This window comes from Folsomia candida, unplaced genomic scaffold (genome assembly GCF_002217175.1).
Source record: "Folsomia candida strain VU population unplaced genomic scaffold, ASM221717v1 Fcan01_Sc008, whole genome shotgun sequence".
NCBI classification, from domain to species: domain Eukaryota; kingdom Metazoa; phylum Arthropoda; class Collembola; order Entomobryomorpha; family Isotomidae; genus Folsomia; species Folsomia candida.
In genome coordinates, this window is record NW_019091200.1 from 3845943 (window position 1) to 3866418 (window position 20476).

The 20476-nt window shown below is 37.5% G+C and overlaps 3 protein-coding genes across 7 annotated transcripts; 2 read left to right on the forward strand and 1 right to left on the reverse strand.

Annotated features, from left to right (window-relative positions):
* The first annotated feature begins 211 nt into the window (after positions 1 to 211).
* LOC110853083 lies at positions 212 to 1269 on the forward strand. 3 transcript variants are annotated; one of them, XR_004835463.1, is made up of 4 exons: positions 212 to 282; positions 368 to 471; positions 577 to 688; positions 818 to 1269. XR_004835463.1 is itself a non-coding variant. In XM_022101313.2 (3 exons), the coding sequence occupies exons 1-3, from the start codon at positions 334 to 336 to the stop codon at positions 1138 to 1140; spliced, it is 567 nt and encodes a 188-aa protein (XP_021957005.1). In that variant the 5' UTR covers positions 289 to 333; the 3' UTR covers positions 1141 to 1269. The 3 variants fall into 3 exon arrangements, 1 of the variants encoding a protein (XP_021957005.1); XR_002548187.2 differs by having other exon boundaries at positions 282 to 471; XM_022101313.2 differs by lacking the exon at positions 212 to 282 and having other exon boundaries at positions 289 to 471; positions 583 to 688.
* Positions 1270 to 4055: 2786 nt separating this feature from the next.
* Positions 4056 to 13400, forward strand: LOC110853244. 3 transcript variants are annotated; one of them, XM_035854593.1, is made up of 15 exons: positions 4056 to 4640; positions 4730 to 4861; positions 5061 to 5130; positions 5564 to 5799; positions 5860 to 6049; positions 6637 to 6844; positions 7450 to 7547; positions 7648 to 7743; positions 8154 to 8425; positions 8906 to 8940; positions 10357 to 10414; positions 10547 to 11879; positions 11986 to 12772; positions 12832 to 13027; positions 13088 to 13400. In XM_035854593.1, the coding sequence occupies exons 4-15, from the start codon at positions 5785 to 5787 to the stop codon at positions 13364 to 13366; spliced, it is 3567 nt and encodes a 1188-aa protein (XP_035710486.1). In that variant the 5' UTR covers positions 4056 to 4640; positions 4730 to 4861; positions 5061 to 5130; positions 5564 to 5784; the 3' UTR covers positions 13367 to 13400. The 3 variants fall into 3 exon arrangements, with proteins under 3 accessions (XP_035710486.1, XP_035710485.1, XP_021957189.1); XM_035854592.1 differs by having other exon boundaries at positions 4056 to 4861; XM_022101497.2 differs by lacking the exons at positions 8906 to 8940; positions 10357 to 10414 and having other exon boundaries at positions 4057 to 4861.
* A 291-nt stretch (positions 13401 to 13691) lies between these two features.
* LOC110853079 (glucose dehydrogenase [FAD, quinone]) lies at positions 13692 to 20409 on the reverse strand. Its single transcript, XM_022101309.2, has 8 exons — positions 19766 to 20409; positions 18412 to 19684; positions 17918 to 18145; positions 17336 to 17503; positions 16849 to 17105; positions 16613 to 16783; positions 15856 to 16520; positions 13692 to 14250 (listed from the first exon to the last, which is right to left on the reverse strand). Exons 2-8 carry the CDS (start codon positions 18614 to 18616, stop codon positions 13911 to 13913), a joined length of 2034 nt encoding a protein of 677 aa, XP_021957001.1. The 5' UTR covers positions 18617 to 19684; positions 19766 to 20409; the 3' UTR covers positions 13692 to 13910.
* Positions 20410 to 20476: the final 67 nt, after the last annotated feature.

The following is a 20476-nucleotide window of genomic DNA, read 5'->3' on the forward strand; positions in this document are numbered from 1 at the left end:
AAATTATTGACATTTGCACGCATGGCATGGGTATGCATGCATAAGCACCATCCTGTCCTTATCCTTATCCTTAATCCATTACACTGATATCTATATGATTGATGATATTGCAGACGTACATGTCAATCAAGTGTTGTACATACGTAAACCACAACGCTTATGACAACTCGTACGGTGCTGTGACGATGACATTTTGATTTTTTTGTCACATCATTTACATCACAATTCTGTACTTTTCCTCACAGGTATTCCGGTATAAAAGAGAAAGCAAATGAGCTCCAGGTATTCAGAAATCAATTCGTTGAGTCCAGCACAAAAAGTACCTCATTAAAAATGATCAAGTCCATCTTGTCATTGGCTTTAATAGTTTGTGGAATTACAAATCCCGTAATTTCTCAATATCCTGGATGGCTCGTTCCCATTGGAAATGTTGGCCCTAAAACTTACTACAATTCGTCGGAGAGTGGACCCGTAAGAACATACATACAATACGCCGACGCGATTATAAATAACAGTATTTTATCATGTTTACATATTAAAATCAAGAAAATTTACCATAATTTTTCAAAATTTTAGAAATAGGATTATGCTCAAGCTAAATTTGAATGCCATAAATACAACATGAAACTGGCAGCGATTGAAGGAGATGAGATGCCATTGATAGATTCATACCTGCAAATTGTATATGGTAAGACCTACTTATTTTCACCCCGTTGTGACCTTTCGGGTCAAAAGATCCAAATTTTGACCATTTTTTTTGGATAAGGTAATATTTGTTTTTAATTTCGATTTCCAAATTCCGAATTATTTCTCTCAGGTGAGCGCAATGAAAGCGATATGTTTTGGACTTCAGCCCATCTAGGGCCAGATTTCACCCAGGAAGTGAGATGGAGTACCACAAATGAACCCCTTGACCCCGATGTGCCATTCTTGTTTCGAGGACCCATGCCTGGCGAATCTTCATACGTCTGGTACGAGTGCCCCCCACTTGTCAGATCCTGCGTCATTGGGGATGGGGGTGGCGATTGTCCTGGTTGTTGTGGATGGAAGACTCGCTTGATCCATTCCATTGGATCAATGGCAAGCTCGAATTGTTTAGAAAAGAGGAGATTCATTTGTCAGAAATTTTACGAAATGTAAATTAGCTACGAGTAATAAATTTCAGCTTTAATACTAATTTTATTTGGATTAATTAGGGTTGGAATTATAAATTGGAATTGGATTATTGAAAATACATACAAATAAAAGCAGCAATTAAATGAAAATCAATTTTTTCATTACAATTTGTAATTTACAAATTACAATTACATAAATCAAGTATTTTTATTTCCTAAAATCTCAATCCTTCAATGAACCTTTCTATCTCGTTAGTTTCAAGGCTGTAATTTTACGTATGGGCGAGTTTACTTAACGAAACATCAGGAATTTCATTCGTTTCCAATTTTTTTCAAATAGGAGAAACTGAACTGATTTCGTTTTGTGCTGGAGAGGATCTTAAGAACGCAATGCGGAAGAAGAAGACATGTCTTCTTCCATGTCATCAAATCCGATCCAAATTAAACTCGACCCGAAAAAAAGTAATCTCTTGAGAACTCATATCTTGAAACAAATTACAGTTTATGTCCTCCCTTCGTTCACTTCACTCTTCGAAATATTTTAGCAGATTTAAGCAGCTGTTGGACACACATTTTCAGATTGTATTAGAAGAAAACAGCAAGTTTTCTATTTCAAAATTGTCATCTTGTGGTGATTGTCATCTCATTTTAATAACGTAGCAAAGGTTATGAATTTGTAAGTATTTGGTGGAAAATCGTTATGCATGTACATACAATTTGTAGGTGGTCATGTTTGCTGAGAATTACATTTCTACAAGGATGCAAATTTTCAATTAATTTATGTCGATGTGATTTTTTATACACAAGATTTGACTACAAATATCTCTCAGTGAATCTCACCTCAATTAAGTATTTCATATGCACATATAAAAATTGTGTAAATTAAGAATTTGCAAATTATTATACATCCCCAAATGGTGAAAGTCTTGATACCGGAAAGGTAATTCCTCAGAATTAGCAAAATTAATAGCAAAACTTCCAGGGAATTTTTAAGAGTACTTTTCACAACATGTCAAGAAGCACTTATGGTTGAGTATCTAGGTAGTAAAAAATATAAGCTATTTTGGCTGAAAGTTGGGTTTTAAATGATTAAAAAGAACGTACAAATCGAGTAGCTTTGAGTTTGGTTTAAAATTTTTAAGAGGACACCGATGTTTATTATTTCGCTAAGGCAGAACGACGTGTCAACATGTTTTGCTAGTCGTGTGATAAAAAAAACTGTTCCGTGGAGAGGATAAAATTCTTGTCGAATAGGAATGAATAATAAGTACTGCGAAAATTAATCATGGTTAAACTGATTGTGAGACAAATAACTCGGATGTACATATGTCTGATTATGGATTACGTGAAATTCCTATACTTATTTAGAATGCTTGGAAATATTTGTTGAAAAATTTGGGCAAATTTTTGGCAATAATATTTAATATACAAATATGTATGGAGACCTGTTTACTACGAAAGATGTAAGTTCTTGCGAAATTTAGTTTTTGTTGTTCAATTCCTAATAAATAATTTGGGCAATTATCGATGACAATTTGTGTTGAAATTAAAGTTAAAATTGTTTTTGGTAATGCCTTCTATTTTTACAACCCGTCGATCCGTAACTTTCTCTTACATTCAATTGCATAAGCAATTACGTAAATATGTAGATATATTACATACAAAATAAAGAATTCCCTTGATCTGTGCAAATTTACAATATTTTTCGTTTCATAATCCTTGCATTGCATACTTGTAAGTTTACGCAGTTTACAAAGATCGGAATATGTACCTACATATTTATTTATCCAACATTCATGCAACATTCCAACTTGTTATTCCAGGAAATCCCCATAAAAATTTGTGTCTTGCATATAATTCGTGTTATTTTACATCGCCTCTCGCCATTTCATCAACTGCACTTGTTCCTCTCATAAATCAGGGAACAAATCTGTGATAAAAATGAAATTTGATCTTGTTCCATTCAATTTCATCGCAATGAGTAACGTTTGGTTGGAAAATATCAACATTTGCTAACTAACTGACAGACTACCATGCTCTCGCTCTGCCTCTTTTGCTCCCCCCTTCGCAGCAGTCTTCTCTATAAATAGACAAGTTTCGAAGTGTGGATCCAAGCGCAGAATGAATTTTAACTGGTATCGGATGTTTCATATTATTGTTGGGTTTCGTGTAGCAGGGTTCGCATGAAGTAGAAGAGATTTAATTTGTAGGGTGTCCAATGCATTTTACCATTTGCATGATTTGTAATCTTTGGTGGGCATTACTAGAATAAACTTTGGCAAATACATATTAAGATACAAATGAGAAATGTCTAGCAAAATTTTGTAAAATGATTTGTGTATTAAATTTTTGATTGATAAAAACAGAAGCATGTACGATTCATCGAATTATAGCACTAATTTATTTCAAGATTTAGAGCTAATCAAAATATACATGTACCTGCATCATTCCACGTTTTGACGCATGACACACCTTTAAAAGTTGTGTTTTATTTTATTTCTTAAAGTGTGCTAAAGTGATGACTCTTGACAAAGTTTACTTCCACAATGTATTTATTTATAAATTTCGTCGCACATTTTTAAAAATTGCAATGGACAAAGTATTGCATACCAATTTCAAATTGAGCCTAAAAGAGATGTTTCTAAATCTGGGTAAAAAAAATTTACAAAGTTTGAGTGAAATACAGAAATAAATGGTTTAGAAACCCTGTAAGAAAATGTGTTCGGGAGTTACGAGCACAATTTTATAGTCAAACATTGCCTAACTTACTGAACGAGGCGAGATATTGTACGTATTTATTTACGATTTATTTTAACCAGCTCGAGTATGTGTACTCATTTGAGATGGATGCAATGCATGCACTTCTGCTTAACAAAACTGTTGATAAGTCTTTCCTCCTCGTGAGGAAAGAAATGTGGTTAGTGAAATGAAATGATTGACTTGAGTTAGTATTCGTCTCCCAGCTTGACTCGTCTCTTAAAAGGAAGAAGAAATCTGTAAAGGGAAAAACAAAAATCGGAAAAGATGTTCCGCTTTGTAGAATCGGGATAAGAACAGCAGACTGCTTGGTTTCTGGTTATTATAACCTTCATGTTGAGATTTTTCTGTGTCGGAGTTTGTGTCAAGTTTCAAGCTGGAGTTTTTACATGATTTGTGAAAAAATCCATAAGTTGTAGAAAGGAATTTTTAGCATGGCGTTGAGAAATTTAAAAAATACCAATAATTTACTTGGATAGTTATAAATCTATAGAATTATAAAATTTTACGAAAAAGTGAATTCCTCATCTGTGCAAGTTTGACAATGGAAACTGATCTTCCAATGTAATCTTTGTAAATTTGTGCAATGCAAACTACGAGTTCTGCTGGGTTATACAAACATCAAATGAAGTGAATGCATTAATATCTTGAGTCACATTAGATGAACGATATAATCGAATCTTGTAAATACTTTGAACAAAAGTAAATGTGAAACGCATTTTTAATACGACGCATAAACTGTACCAATGTGATATTATTAGCTAAAAAGTAAAGTTTCATAATTTTTTACGTCATTTAACTTGTTAAAGTGAGGAATATATTTTTGTGTTTGTACCTCATATATTTTTAAACAAAAGGGATTGTTTCCGACCACGAAAAAGGGTTACGTTGCCACAAGTTTAGGAAACGGATTAGTGGAAACTTTCCCCTTCTTTGGGTGAAATGAGCACGATTAAAGTCGCCCTTCGCGTGCGTCCCCTCTCCGAACGGTAATAAATTATGTCAAGAAATTGATTTAAAGCAAAAGATCAGTTGTTGTGTTATCACTCAAAATTTTAGTAAATCTTATGCTCAAAATTTTATTGTGAATCACACTAAAATTTAATAATTGTCTAAAGAGTTTGTTAAATCTAATGTAATTTTAAATTGAAACAATTTAAAATAGTTGATTTCTTGAATTCTTTGCAGAGAATTGAACGGTGGATACCCGGTGGTTCTCTCGGTTGAAAATAATTCTGCCTTCGTAACAGATATTCGGGTAAATCGGGTCATAATAAATATTTAGTGTGCTTTGTAAGTTAGTTTACGATGCGTGAAAATTTTGTCACTTCGTAAATTGCATATATTTTTTTCGAGCTTATAGAGTTTACGAAATTTTTAAAAATTCGAAAATTCAGAAACAAAGTAAACTTTACAAGTTATATAGTCTATAAGCTCGTAAAACAATTCAATTGGCACCTAACGCTATAAAATCTGTAATCTTTACTAAATTAGTTTTCAAACTCAAATAACATAAAAAACACCATGGTCTACGTAAACTTATAATGCTGACATTTGCAAACTATTTGTTTTTAAGTTTTGTATAAATACATATATTTACAACTCTGTGTTAATTTCCCATTACAACTTCACACGATTTGCAAGATTACAAAGTAAATCAGTATGAAAACATGTACATTACTTTTAACCAGGTTCCCGAAAGTCCAAGTGCCGACTCACGCCCGAGATATCGCCAATTTCAATTCGACCATGCCTTCAGGTTGGACAGGGGGTGTAACTCTGCTCGTATGGAAGGAGCCCAGCAGTCCGAAATTTATAAGGAAATGGGTCCCCCTTGGAAGCGTCCGTGCTGGACGGCTACAACGCTTGTCTCCTCGCCTATGGTCAGAGTGGGACGGGCAAAACGCATACCATGTTGGGGTCAAAGGTGAGATATGTTCAGTCTCAATGATTCGGATTAAATTATTAAATTTCGCCCATCGTGCAGGACGACCCTGGTCTAATTCCACGCCTCTGTCTCAATATTTGGGACAAGTTGGAAGGAAATGGGGGTAATAAGTTTCGGATGGAAGTCAGCTTTATGGAAATTTACAGGGAGAAAGTTCGTGACTTGTTGAATCCTTCTGGGGGTGTGCTAAAACTGCGAGAACATCCCCAATTCGGGCCACTTGTGCAGGGTAAGGTGAACTATATAATTATATTGTAACAACGATTCTGAAAAAGTTTTGCAAATATTTTGCATATTGTACAAATAAATAGAAGTTCTAGATGATTTTTGAGATGTTTAAGAATTTTGGATAAAACATGGATAATTGTTTCATAAATATTTGAATAGAAAATTATGATTTTAGATGCGCAAGCCGTGTAGAGTCGATCTGTTAAAATATTACAATTTACTCCATCGTTTTATTTTTACTTAAACGTCGCTAAAATCTTACATTTCTCAGTTTTGAATTGATTTGTAGTTTTATGAAATAAAAACCACGTACAGGGGTTACAAAGTTGATTATACGAAGAACGTCCCTTTAATGTTTTATAAGTCTTCATAAATTATCAAATTTATACTCCGAGGTTTACACCCTCCATAAGAAAATACACAAAGTTACAAAGAATTTGAAAAAAATCGGGTTACAATGCAAATATGATTTTCAATCACTCATCCAAATTGTGCAAATTAGTTAAATAAAATTTGCACGTTTTACTAGGCTATTCGCGACTTTGGTGCACTTGTATTGATCTCATTTTATTGATCCTGTTTTAATAGATCTCCGTCGTTTGGAGGTTACGGAAGAACATTGCCTCTCAGATTTACTGTGGGAAGGTGAATGTCGTCGAGCGATTGGGACGACGGGTTCGAACCATCGGAGCAGTCGGAGTCACGCCATTTGGACGATTTACTTAACGCGACAAAAATCGGATAATTGCTCAACCACGATTACAAATCGGATTCATTTGGTCGATCTGGCTGGAAGGTTGGTGTTGTTTTGTTCAGTTTGTAATTGTCTGAACTTTTCGGGTGGCTAATTGGGCAATAAATTTGAATAAATGGGATGTCATCCTCGTTGTCGGGAGGCAGGGTGCCGTTTTATGTTGAAATGTGATGTAAATTGAGCTGGTTTTGGTGTAATAAAACTCCGATTATTATTTTTTCACTAATATGAAGTTTAATTACGTAAGGAGGTATACGGATTTGCTTTGAATTAAAAAATGAAATTTTCAGTCAAATTTGTTAACGAGTATTGTTAATTATTAGTTAATTAGACGACGTAGAAATCATTAAGTAACATTCAAAATTAAAATTTTTCTAAAATTGACTTTATGGGTAAACTTTATCATAATTTCATACATCAACAAATTCTGCATACAATCTTGAAACAAATTATTCAAGTTTGAAAATTGCTAATTTATTTTTTAAGAAGGAAAATTACGAATTTTGTCAGGCTTGTAATGATTTTTTAAGAGAAGTAACTTTCTAGAAGATCATGGCATGCTCTACGTTTCGCTATTTTTTTGAACCCTGGTGAAAATCCGCCCCCATGAAGGCTAATTGATCTTCTATTGATTTTTGCAATTTTAGTGAGAAGGCAGGATTCGCAACAGCCAAGAACTTGCTCGCAGAAGGGGCCGATATCAATCGATCCCTTGTAGCGTTGGGAAACGTCATTTCATCTTTAGGTAGGTAAAGGAACGTGTAATTGGAACAACGATAACGTGTTATCTTTCTCTGTTATCTTGTGCGTCTTAAGCTATTTTGGCCTGTTTTTTTTTAATTCAGCCGAGAAAGCACAGTACATTCCGTATAGAGATTCCGCATTGACGTGGCTGCTAAAAGACTCCTTGGGTGGAAATGCGACCACTGCAATTATCATTAGTAAGTAAAAAAACCGTCAGTAATTAACACATTTTTTTTATAAGCGCATGATTTTAAATAAATTCGTAAATGAATAACTTGCAATGTTCTTTAATTAGTAATTTGCATCATTTTAACTAAAATTACTGTGCAGATATTTGCAAAAGTGAGGTATTTCATTTTTGCAAAAAAAAAAATTTTGCATTTTTTTTCGCGACGATAAATTTCTTGCTAGTCATTAAATTGTACTGATCTGATCAGTCTGATCAAGAAATAGCATGAGAATAAATGACTACCAACCAACCATTCTTGCTAGAATATTTTCCGGGGCGGCGACCTTGGAAAAAGTTGTATATTTTGGTGTTATAAAAATTCGTGCCATTTTTGTCGAAATTTTTGCAAAATAAATTAATAAACTAATTATATTACAGCCGCGTCTCCCGCGTCTTGTTCGCACGCTCAGACCCTGAACAGTTTCCGGTTTGCGCAGAGAGCGCGCCTTGTTGAGAATAAGCCACGAATAAATTTGAATTATTTGTCGCCTTTACTCGGTTTAAATAACGGAATCGGTATCGGACTCGCATCGTCTGTGGCGTCAACTTCCGCGACCCCTTCGGCAGCAGCGCTGTATTCGATCATGTCCGCCTTTGAGATTAAAAAGGACATTTCCAAACTTTCAAAAATTATAAGGACGGCGCAAAGTGTGAGTACGATTTTTCCATAAAATTTTCGTTACAAAAATTTAATAATTTGCATAATTTGCATTTATTTCTTATCTTAAGATTTACTTCCTGCCTTCAAAATTTTCTAATAAAATTATCAAGGCAATTCACTCAGATTATTATAATTTGTAACCCAACACGTAAACATCATAAACTCAGAAACGTTGAAATCTAGATTTCGGAAGAAAAATCAGGTTTCACTATGCGAAACTCTTTGTTTTGCAAAAAAAGTGTCATAATTTTGTAAAAGAAATGTAATAATTTTGCAGAAAATCTGGAATAATTTTAGAAAATTTTTAAATAATTTTGCATAAAATCTGGAATAGTTTTGCAAAAAAATTACAATATTTTGCAAAAAATCTGTAATAATTTTGCAAATCAGAGTAGGTTGCAAATATCTGAGTGAATTGCCTCACTGTAAACTTTGCCTTGTATATATTTCCTAATAAGTGTTTTAATAGTTTGCCTCCATTGCATGTTACTGGGCAGTACAAAGGTAATTAATTAAGACCTCAATTAAATTTCCTAGCCACTAGTAGTAAAATGCGCGGAAAATTTGAATAAGTTCCCGAATTAATTTCTCTAAGCAACAAAAAAACCCGAATACCTATGTACCCACGATTGCTTGACTTTAAGTATCTAGGTAACGTTAGTCTCCCTTAACGGTTGCGACAAATGGTCGAGTTACAAATTAAAAATTCATTTTAAAATCGTTGGTTCAAAAAGGGCGTTTGAGTCTCCAACTACTTTGACCCTTAATAACTTTTGAATCGGCAGACATAGAGACTTAATTCTTGAGGATGAAATCATCGTAATTTTTTGATTGATTTTTTAAGCTAAAAATCTCGAGAGTACTATTTCGAAAATTAAACTTGAAATCTCCAGTGAGCCCGAGTCAGACTCTGTGGTTGTCGGTCAAACCAACCATTTTCCATGAAATTGTAATGTACCAAATGCATTTAAACTTGTGGAGTGACATATTTTTGAAAAATCTGTATGGATCAAGCCCTACGGTCTCACCCGTTCTGAAAATTTCAGCTAAATCGGTTCAGCCATTTTGGCTATCGTGTTCCGGAAGGACATGATGGTTCCATAAGAACTGACTTAGGCTAAAAAGGCAACAATTTTGCAGAGCCTTGTAAGATGGCATTATTCTGAGAGCAGGACTCGTAATGAACGATGTGCATATAATTTTGTGATTTATTTTTGGTATATAAACCATTACAAAACACGAACTTAATAAACTCGGAAAATTTTTCCTATTTTAATTTATATTGCTACGATTAGTTTTACGACAGTTATCGCAAGACGGACAGACGGACATAACGGGTACATAAGCCCTGATTCAGGCTAAAAACCTATATTTAGTTAAAATTTTCACCAATGCATAATACGCATTGTTTATTTGACAAAAAACAGGCGTAAAGTGCATTAGTAAAATGTATTTGGTACAATAAAATTCTATGCAAAATGGTCGGTTTGACCGATAACAGCGAGCTTGACTCGGGCTGCACACTGGAGATTTCAAGTTCAATCTTCGAAATAGTACCCTCGAAATTTTTAGCTTAAAAAATCAAGCTAAAAATTACGATGATTTCATCTTTAAGAATTAAGTCTCTATGTCTGCCCGTTCAAAAGTTATTAAAGGTCAAAATAGTTGGTGTATTTGTAAGGGACTTTTACACCAACTATTTTAAAAATAATTATTTTATTTGTAACTCGACCATTTGTCGCAACCGTTAAGGGTAACTAGGCACTAAAAGTCAAGCAATCGTGCTATGTACCTGTATTACTGAAATAGTTTTAATTTTTAATCACAATTTCCTAATTACTCTCAATTTTGTACTTTTTTTATTATTTTCCAAAAAATGCTGCATCCTCCTCGAAATCATGTTACCACTTTGACTCCCAGTGTTCAATACCCTTCTCCAAACGGGGACACTGTTTGGGCACGGTGGAACTTTCTACACGTAACTTTCTCACTTTCTTTCACTCTTTCTTACTTATTTTTGCCTGCTTAATTTGCATGCCTGATAAGAACTTAACATTACACAGTTAACAAACACTTATCATGCCCTAACCGTACACCTATCTTCCCACAGAACGGCGGCATCTTGCGAAGTTTGACCCCACGCGCGTCCTGGAACCGCTTAGTAAACGCGCTCGAGGGTTGGAACGCGATTGAGGGCGAGCAACTAAAAATCCAACAAGAACAAGAAGCCCGCTCCCGAGCGGGATCTGTCGACACGGCGATGGGAAATTCATCCCCGGGAAAAAGTGACGCCACAAGTCAAGCCAACCTTATCATCAAAAAGGCGGCGACATGCATAACACCGTCCTCCGCACCGAGCAGTCCAACCACGAAGAAAACCACGGTGGGAAACGAGGTTTTTATCCCAGTCTCGAATTCCATCAAGTGTCTCACATGGCGACAAGAAGAGGTCAGATTGAACCCCGTCAAAGATCCCGATGTCGACGAGGATTGTCCGAAAGTGGTGAAGAAATTGACAGAAAACCAGGTCAACCTCCTGCTTCCGGTGCAATACCCAGTCCCACAACATTTAGACCACCCGTCACGAATCTCGGAGAAGATTCATCGCTCTCTGGCCGCACTTCCGGTCGCCGAAAAGGCGCGATTAGGGATCGTTCCGGATGTCTTGATGGAAGGAAATTCGCCCCTGATCAGGCATAGGATTCCAACTTTGGTGAATGCGGAGAGGATTTTGGAGCCTAAAGTGGAACACTTGGTTTTCCAGGAGAGTGAAAATGTCATCAGGGTTCCGGTGGTGAGGAAGGATGAAGATTTTTTTAGCTTGAGTGATGAAGAAAGTGGTGACGAGGTGGAGAAATGGGTGCGAAAATTCGTCACGGTGGAGGACCACAAATGCGTCGAGGTGATGGAAGAGGCGATAAGTGACGAGGAGGAGGAAGTGGAGGAGATAAGGACAGGGTCAAAGTTCCGGTTGGTGAGGAATAAGGACAAGGACAAGAAATTGTCCCCGGGGACGGTGCAATTGCCCAGATTTCCGTCAATTTTTGATAAGCTGAGAGAAAATAAGAAAGTCGTGACGTTTGAAGATATCAGCGAGGGCGAGGAGGACGACAATATTTCAGATGACAGTTTGGATAAGAGGACGACAAGTGACGATGGGTTGGACGAGATGGAAATAATTCCCGTCAGAAGGAAGAGGAAATCGCCACCGCCTCCACTGCGGGAGGAAATAATCGGGGAGGATGATAATGCCGACGAAGCGTTGATCTGTGTAGAGCAGTTTGCAAGCTGTAGTCCAGTGGATGGGAGGAGTTGGTCGAATTGTGACGACTCGGAGGATGGATCAGAGTCAAGTTCTTCAGAATCTGGGTGGAATTTCTTGAGGGTTGGAACGATTCCGGTTTTGGTGAAGGTTATGCCGGAAGAGGGAGACGCGGAGAAAGGTAAATGGTCGAAGGTTTCTCCATTTTTGGAAGAATTTTGAAATTTTTATACAAAATTTGGGTCAAACTTCTAAGTAACTAGTACTTTTTATGTGTTTTTTTCCAGATTTCCGACTCGAATCCATCACCGAATGGGTGAAAGACGTCAACGCCAATCCAATTCCAGTATCCACCTTAGAACTCAACCTTGACCTTCCTTCCGACCCCGAAATCGAATCTGAAGCCGACTCCCTCACCAACAACGACCTTTCTCCTCCTCTCCTCGATAGTGGTGGAAACGACTCAAAATTCCGTACCCATTTTTCCCGTGAACTCAGCCAAATGGAACAAATCGGGGCAAAGTTGGCGCAACTGAAACAACTTTCCACCCAAGGTAACCGCTTTAACGTAGTAAAACCCTATCTGGACGAGATTATGACGTTGGAAACCACCGACCACGCCACACCCGACCCCAGTTTGGACACGCATATTGAAGAATGTTCCGGTTGGAGTGTCGCAACCGAGTTGAACCTCGTGAAAAAGGAGATGACAGCGCTAAGCAGGCTTTTAAACTCGCGCGGGCAGCCGAGGCGTGATTCAAATGCGAGTTCTCAAAGTTCCCGGGCCTCTTCGACCACGTGCAGTGGTACGACGCAGAGTCAGAGTTTCCCCTCCCCTCGAGCGGCCAGGGGAGGAGATGAGTATCATCAATTTGGCTTATCTTCGAGGATAAGACCAACCTCCGCGTCGGAAAGGGGACAAATTATGTCGGCCGAATTTGGGAGGAATCCGGGAAGAAATTCCTGGTCAGAGACAGCACTTGGGAATAGATTTCATACGGGGGCAGGATTTTCGGGAGGGGAACAGTTCACATTTCCTGAGGGGGCAGCGAGACAAAGTGATCCATTTGCAGGGTGAGGAAATTAAAATTTTGAGAAATTTCAATAACAAATTAAAATTATGATTTTTTTAGGATGAATTTTGAGTATGGTCACCGATTACGGGAGGAAGTGACACCGAAAACGGGGTCAAACTCGGGTCAACACCATAACCAAAGACCACTCGGAGTTGTGCTTCCTCTTGACCAGTTTTCCTCTGGGGAATCGAGTGTACATCGATCCTATGGACGTGGTGATTATCGTGGTGGAGCAGATTTCTATTCATGTGATGTATGTAAATTTTCGTAATTTTCTGAAATTATGATAATTTAATACTGCCTCATTTTTTAGGAAGCGATGATACCACAGCAGTCGTCGTTCTGTTCGAGTGACCATATCGTGCCGACGTCAATGTCGCATTCTTCTCAAATATTTCCTGGACAAAGAACTCCCCCAGAGGTGTTTTATCACCCGACACATCCACCTTATCAGAATGCATCACCTTATCAAAATTTTGGTCCGCCACAAATTAACATGACAAATTACAACAATACTTTGCAAGGATACTCATCTTCAAGTTCTCAAAATTATAATAACAGTATTTTTCCCAATAGGACGAGACATTTCTAAACTGTCGAAATAATGAATGGCTATAATAAATAAATTTTAGCAATTATATTAAATATGTAAACTGAAATATGTATGTTACTTGCTGAGGAAATTATTGAATAAATAAAGAGTGACATTTTTTGCGTATTTAATAAAAAATACAATTTAGGTTTTTGTCAAATTTTGTTGCATCTTTTCAGACATTCATCTGAAAACTACCATCAAAATTGCGTACAGAAATCATGACGGAATTAACATATATAAACCGAAATTAAACACGATGCAGAATTTGATTAAATATACCGTGCGGGTCAGAATTGAGAATTAGATATTAGTCCAATAAAGGTACTATATTTAATTGCATTAGTTTATTAATTGATGTAACGTCACGAAATATTGATTAATAAATGGGACATACATAGTAATTGCAATCGATTTGTATATTTTGGAAATAAATAGGCTGCACATTATATAACTAATATTAATAATACTACTTCGTAACCTGTACATATCACAAAATAAGCACTAATCTAATAGGACCACTCTTAAAATTTACATTTTTCAACTAATCAAGTCTTCGTTTGCGTTTCAACCTGTTAAAATCGAGGTCTTCTTCGTTCTCCGAAATGCCATTGCTTTTTCCAGCGTCAAGTCTTTCTTCCTGTCGGTTTTTCGCTTCCTTGACCTTAACCTGCGCCCAATCCTGTAAAATCATTTCCGCCCCCTTGTCGCCAATCATCATGGCGGACGCTCCCAAATTTGTGACGATGATAACTGGCTGAATAGAAGAGTCGACAACGCGGAGTCCTTTAATCCCACGAACTCTGAGTCTGGTATCAACCACGGCAAGCGGGTCGTCCGCCCGACCCATGCGAGCAGTGCCGACGGGATGATGGAGAGAAACGCTGTTGAGTAAAAAAATATAAGCATGACTTATCAATTCAACATATGTACACTGTAAAATTTTCAACGAGTTTGTGTAGCTTTTGTTAATTATTGCCTCTTTTCGGTAGTAAATCGTTACGTATAAAGCGACATAGCGTATAAAATCTGTGACAATTTTATTACCAAATTTTTGGAGAAATTTAATCAATTTTGGACGCTGAAGATTTTTCGGAAAATTTTGACCCGAGCGAAATTTGTAAAATTGAACATTGATTTATTCCGATCCAGGTAACTTTTCAAATTTTTGAAAATTGAAATTTTTGAAAATTGAAATTTTTCTTAGGTGAAGGAAAAGTAACCATAAGGTGATCATGTTAAAAGATCACCATGGTTACGGCGAAGCCTAGGTATGCAATCAGCTGCAACTTTGAAAAGGTCGCACTGAGATTTCGCCCAAACCGTTCGTTGCATGGAAAACATGCTGAAACAAAAAAACCAGAGAATTCTGTTTTACAGATACGTTTTTTTTTATTTTTTCAAAAATTCTAATTCCTTCAGGTAGAAAGTCCGATGCCTAAAATTTCAAATCCATTTCTTGGCATCAAGGAAGTGTTTCCGACCGGGGGCTTGCCATTTTTATTATTCTCCAGGATAATACGCAAATTGTAAGCCTTTGTTCGACTTAATCGGATCAAAACTGACGGAATTAGAGCTTTTTGAAATATTTGCATTAGGCAACCTATTTACGTGTTAAGTTACTGGTTGCTAACGTGCGGTGATAGTTTATTCAGCATCGCTATTCAATACTCAACATATCCAATGTTGCTAGACAATCGAATTACGTTATTATTAGATCGCTAAGTGTCAAGGCATCCTTGACAGAACAGAACAATCCTTAAAATTTTGAAACTGGGGGATTAAATTGGCATGCCACGCATCCACACCCACTGCGGAATTAAATTGGTATGCCAAGCGTCCACAAACAGGAGAATTAACAACGTTTAAGATTTTATAATTGCATATGATTTTATGCATATAAGTTCACAAATCACTAAAAATAATTAAATAAATAAATTTTAAAAAACAAACTTAGGTGAAGGACGCGCTTAAAATATTAAAACAAGAAGCATTAAAAAATGTCATAAATCGCTTAATATTTATTAACTTTTACTTCACCGGGGGCCCAACTGTTAAATTTTCAAAGCAATGATAATCAATAATAAATGTAGCTAAACCAACGACTTGATTAAATATGAAGGGCAGCATTACAGAAGTTATTAAAAATACGCCAGAACATGAGCAAATTTCCTCTATAAGAGGTGTCGCGATTTATTGAAAGATAATCATTCAAATCTTGCAAGTTTAATATACAAATACATATTACGCATTTCGTATAATTGTTCCAAATCCTTGAAAGTATACCTTTTTTCCTGTGTTAGTTGGGCCTCCGGTGAAGTAAAAGTTAGTAAATATTAAACGATTTATGACATTTTTTAATGCTTCTTGTTTTAATATTTTAAGCGCGTCCTTCACCTAAGTTTGTTTTTTAAAATTTATTTATTGTAAATTTGGTAACAAAATTGTCACAGATTTTGCACTATTTTGTTACCACCACGTCAACTAACCTGTACCGACTAATGTAACACTTCCAATATTCGTCACTCCGCATCTCGAACAGTTCACACCCTGGAAGTTTATCATTTGTGAAGACGGCGCCCAAATTTTTACCCATCGAGGTCGAATCTTCCACCATTTCGACCGACCTCTTCACCGCTTCGAGCAACACGGCGAGATCAGTTTGGTTTCCCCCGTCGCCCAAATAGTTGGGTTGGATGAGGGGTGGATCCCCAGGGATGGAGGACTTCAACCTGACCCACCCACGGGACAAGGGTCGCGCACCCGTGACAATGAGGTAAAACGAGTCACGCCCGTCGACATCGCCCTGTTTGTAGTACTCCTGCATCTCGACGGGCTCCAGGTTGAAGGCGTGGGCGACAAGGTTGGCGACGGAGGATGTCGACGAGTAGCCGAAGAGGAAGAGGTGCACGTCCGGCCAGGCGGGTTGACCTCGGCTGGCGGCGATGGACGAAGTGAAAGTTCCCGAGGCTTGCACACCGGACGAGGAGAGAGGTCCAGTGCCGGATGTGAGCCAGGATGAGAATGAGGAGGGGGAAAGGTCACGCTCCATGCGGAGGGTTTGAGCTGGTGGGGAGACGTAGAAAGGGCCAAGGTAGACGCCGAGGTGGTCTTGTAGATTGTGGCCGACGGGGAGGTCTTGTTTTAGGGGGATCTGGGGGCAGGAGAAAGGGGACAATGAGGCATAATTTTGGTCGTGTAGGTTTTTGTCATAATTGGACATTGTGTAATAATAATTTGTCATACCCCGTGACGGCTTAACTCCTCCTTTGGCCCGATACCCGATAACATCAATATTTTGGCCGAGTTTACCGTCCCTGCCGATAGAATGACCTCCTTCGTCGCCAGAGCGGTTTTGATTTCGCCGAATTTCTCGTATTCGACGCCATACACGTTTCCATTCGAGTCGATAAGGACCTGAATTTTGTTAAGATCATGATTAACTACTTATGTAAATATTTTTCATATCTTTGATAACCGACCTTGTTAACGTTTGCATATTTAAGCACAGTTAACGTCTCCATGTGTCGAACGGGTTGGATAAAAGCAGAGTAAGATGCGATCCTTCTCCCTTCTCGGATCGGGTATTTGATCCGATCGAAGCCAGCGGCGCCATAGGGTGAATTCATGTCGACCTTAGGATATCCAAATTCACCGGCGGCGGCGATGAATTCGTCCGAAATTCCGAGATAGTCTGGCTCGTCGATAAGCATGTCGCCCCGGCGGCCGTGGTAGCGTTCTGGTCATAATATTGGGTCAATTTCCGGTTCAATTTCATTAAATAAAAGTTTTAACACGTATTTAATATGGGGGAAAAATGCTTTGAAATTTTTGCGAATAGTTTTTGCACTAAATGGAAACACTGAATCCATTTTTTATGATATTGTGAGATATTTATTTTTTTGCGAATGTGATTTTGATAATATTTTTTGCAAACTGATGTGTGTCTGTATCATATTACTCACTCACCATCAACTTTTACCATTTTTCCGGAGTACTCTTCAATACTTTTAAAGTTTGGCATAAGCCCTTCAAAACTCCAAGACGAGTCGTTCACAAGACTCGCCCAGTTGTCGAAATCTTTCCGATGACCCCGGAGATAGATCATGATGTTCAGGGTCCCGGTACCACCTAGCCCTTTAAGCGAATCATAATTTCCACAATTATCACAAAAATTACATCAAAATTATTAATAGATTATTTCCTTCGTTTACTATTTGTTATTTATTTCTTTTTAACGGAAATTTCAAAAACACCTGAAAGAACTTCACAGCTAAATAAATTTTGCTTAGAATAATTTAATGGCTTGAAATCTTATCAAATTAATCGATATGAAGTAAAATGACTACATCAATTTAATTGCATTTTTCTGAAAATAATTTTTTAATGCCCGATTCCTTGTAGAATTTTGCTAGTAATTTAAATGCAATTATTGCATTGCATGCACCCACAAATTAAGCAAAAATGCATCATACTTGGTATCTAATTATATTTAACTGATTTTAGGTAGGAAAATTGTTAAATTAATTGATTAAATTACTGAGCAGATACCTTTTCCCACGCTCCAACTGCTCTCGGCACGTATCGAGTTAAGCGACGCTTTCGTTTGTGGCACCGACCTGAACATCCAGTCCGTCTCGGGGTAGTTTATCATCCCCATGAGTAAACCGGGCACGATTTGGAAGGGGTGTGGCTCTCCGCCCGCCTCGAGAAGCAGGACTTTCGCACCCGACCGGGTAAGACGATTCGCCACCACGCCTCCCGCTAGACCAGCCCCAACTAAAGTATTGAAAAAATTCATGAAATTTGTTTCAAAATTTGAACATTATTTAATTTTGAGGGAAAATATTTTGAAATTCAAAATGTGAAAAAATCGCGGAATATGGCGTCACTATTTTGTGTGCCATTTTATAATAAGACCTTATCCAAAATGTGGCCACCTTTTAAATAGATAAATCACAGATTATTTCGCATAATCGCACCTTATGGCGTTAATATTTCGTCCCACATTTTACGATAAGACCTTATCAAGCCACCTCCCTTACCCACTATGAAGTCGAAACTCTCCCCGTCCTTGAGCACCATTCTGTCCAGGAGTTGATCTGCTCTTCGCCACAGTCTCAACTGTGTGGGAACCGTGCTCATCACGGAGAGAAGAATAGGCACCCAGACGGCCGTGATGAGGAGCGGCACACCCACCGAGGCGACCGGCCAGGACGCCGTCGTCATGATTTGACGGGGAATTCTCATCTTCCCCAAAAACCGGTCTGTCCGAGATCAATTTATTTATGCACAAAAAAACCAGGAGATCCTGTTATGAAATATGTTCCGACGCGAGTAACAAAAGGCGACGTGACCACTGCCAACAATTAAGATACACCGACTGGACTACCCCACTCAACTGGACAACTCTCGATCTTAGGTACAGATTTTGCTGAAAAACTTGTTGTCCCAAATTGTTGATCATAACATCAAGATGCACAAATTATGTAGTTACAAGGGGAACCGGCTAACCTAAATATTTTCATATAAATATTTAATACAAACTGGTCCAGCGAGTCTCACCACTCTCTCTTCTGCACTAAATAATAGTCCAGCAGTAGTAAATGCTTCTTAAACTGCATAATTACGTAAAAATCGTGACAGGTACTTACGTACATATGTGTGATATGCAGATTCGCAACTTTTACTAGATTAATTTAATAGCTACTTAATAACAAAACAACACGACGGGTATCATAATGCATATGTACATACCTAAATACATATGCGCTATGAATATGCATTACATTATGTAATTTACATAAAGACACGCGTAATCATTCTTTTAGCGCAGTAATAATAAAGTTTCGTCGTTAATTGGTCGTATCCACCGAAGGGTCGTTTATCCGTGGTATCTTATCACTGAGTAGAAAAAAATGTCTAATATTATCTGAACTTGAACAACAATGAATGAAACGAAATGGTCACCAAGTGTCAACACATGTATAGAATTAGACGCGCCTTGTACGTATACCGCATCCGCCAGACAAACAGTGTATTTAGATAAAGGACGGTAAGATGGTAAAATTGTGACAATTGTGTTAATAAAAAGTCTTGATTAGTAAGAAGTTAGCGTCAGGTTTGGGGGCCGTGCATACAGCATGATCGATAAGCCATCTTATCTTTATCATAACTGTAGTATGAGACACATTGGTAAGTCAAAATTCTTGGATCACAAACTGTATTTATGCCCTTGTGGTCTCTTGATCTTGACGGAATGTTGATATTGTTGATGTCCTCATCCATCTCACTTGGCGTGGCGTGTCCGTCGTGCACCTTGATTCGATTCACATTCGCACATCGTTTCCTTTCTGGCGAACAATGCTACATGTAAATGTAATGTCAATATTTACGTACCAATGACTGGGTTGAATGTCACTTTTGTTTTTCGCGAAATTATAACACGACGGTGCAAATTGTTGCGAATTAGTAAAAACTATAAAGGGATTTCGGTTTGGGGGAGGGCATTGAATCGAGATTTCTGGTAAAATCATGGCCTGTGGTCGGCGGTAATTTAAGGATGATTAGGACCCAGTGTCATCTTGATGTTTCTTATAGCGGAAGTTATTTACTTAAGTGAGGTGATGATTTTATCCAGAAATTGTAAAGATGATGACACTGAATTAACTAAATAACTTATCACAATTTAGGTGTAAACTTGGCTTGAACTTACACGCAAGTAAAGAGAAGTTTATGACGAGTAAAAAACTCTTGTAGTACGAGGCTAATAAAACTTTGAACATGGAGAACTTGGTTGTTGGTGTATTTACTTACTTATTTTCGCAATCATAGCCAATGTTACCACAAATTGCAAAATATTTATTGCAAAAACCGGTTTTTATCCAAACTAGTGACCCTTCACGTGGTCTAAATCTGGACAGGATGTGAAACACGAGTTAAATCTCGGTTTCCAATCTGATCAGCACAAACCCAAATTATGAAAAGCTTGATAAAAAAATAAGAAAAATCAAGTCTGGAGTTGAAAAAACTCTATTCTATTTCGAGCCCAGCCGTGTCTGACTAATTAAGCATATGTACTTAAGTATGATTCAACTCTGTCTTTACAAC

Coding starts and splice junctions, on each gene's coding strand:
- LOC110853083 (XM_022101313.2), top strand. CDS start 334: ATGATCAAGTCCATCTTGTCATTGGCTTTAATAGTTTGTGGAATTACA. Junction 472..582: donor ATTCGTCGGAGAGTGGACCC/GTAAGAACATAC, acceptor TTTTAGAAATAG/GATTATGCTCAAGCTAAATT. Junction 689..817: donor ATACCTGCAAATTGTATATG/GTAAGACCTACT, acceptor TATTTCTCTCAG/GTGAGCGCAATGAAAGCGAT.
- LOC110853244 (XM_035854592.1), top strand. Junction 7,548..7,647: donor AAACGTCATTTCATCTTTAG/GTAGGTAAAGGA, acceptor TTTTTAATTCAG/CCGAGAAAGCACAGTACATT. Junction 10,415..10,546: donor CACGGTGGAACTTTCTACAC/GTAACTTTCTCA, acceptor ATCTTCCCACAG/AACGGCGGCATCTTGCGAAG.
- LOC110853079 (XM_022101309.2), bottom strand. CDS start 18,616: ATGAGAATTCCCCGTCAAATCATGACGACGGCGTCCTGGCCGGTCGCC. Junction 17,504..17,917: donor CAGTTGGAGCGTGGGAAAAG/GTATCTGCTCAG, acceptor ATTCGCTTAAAG/GGCTAGGTGGTACCGGGACC. Junction 17,106..17,335: donor AAAAATGGTAAAAGTTGATG/GTGAGTGAGTAA, acceptor TATTATGACCAG/AACGCTACCACGGCCGCCGG.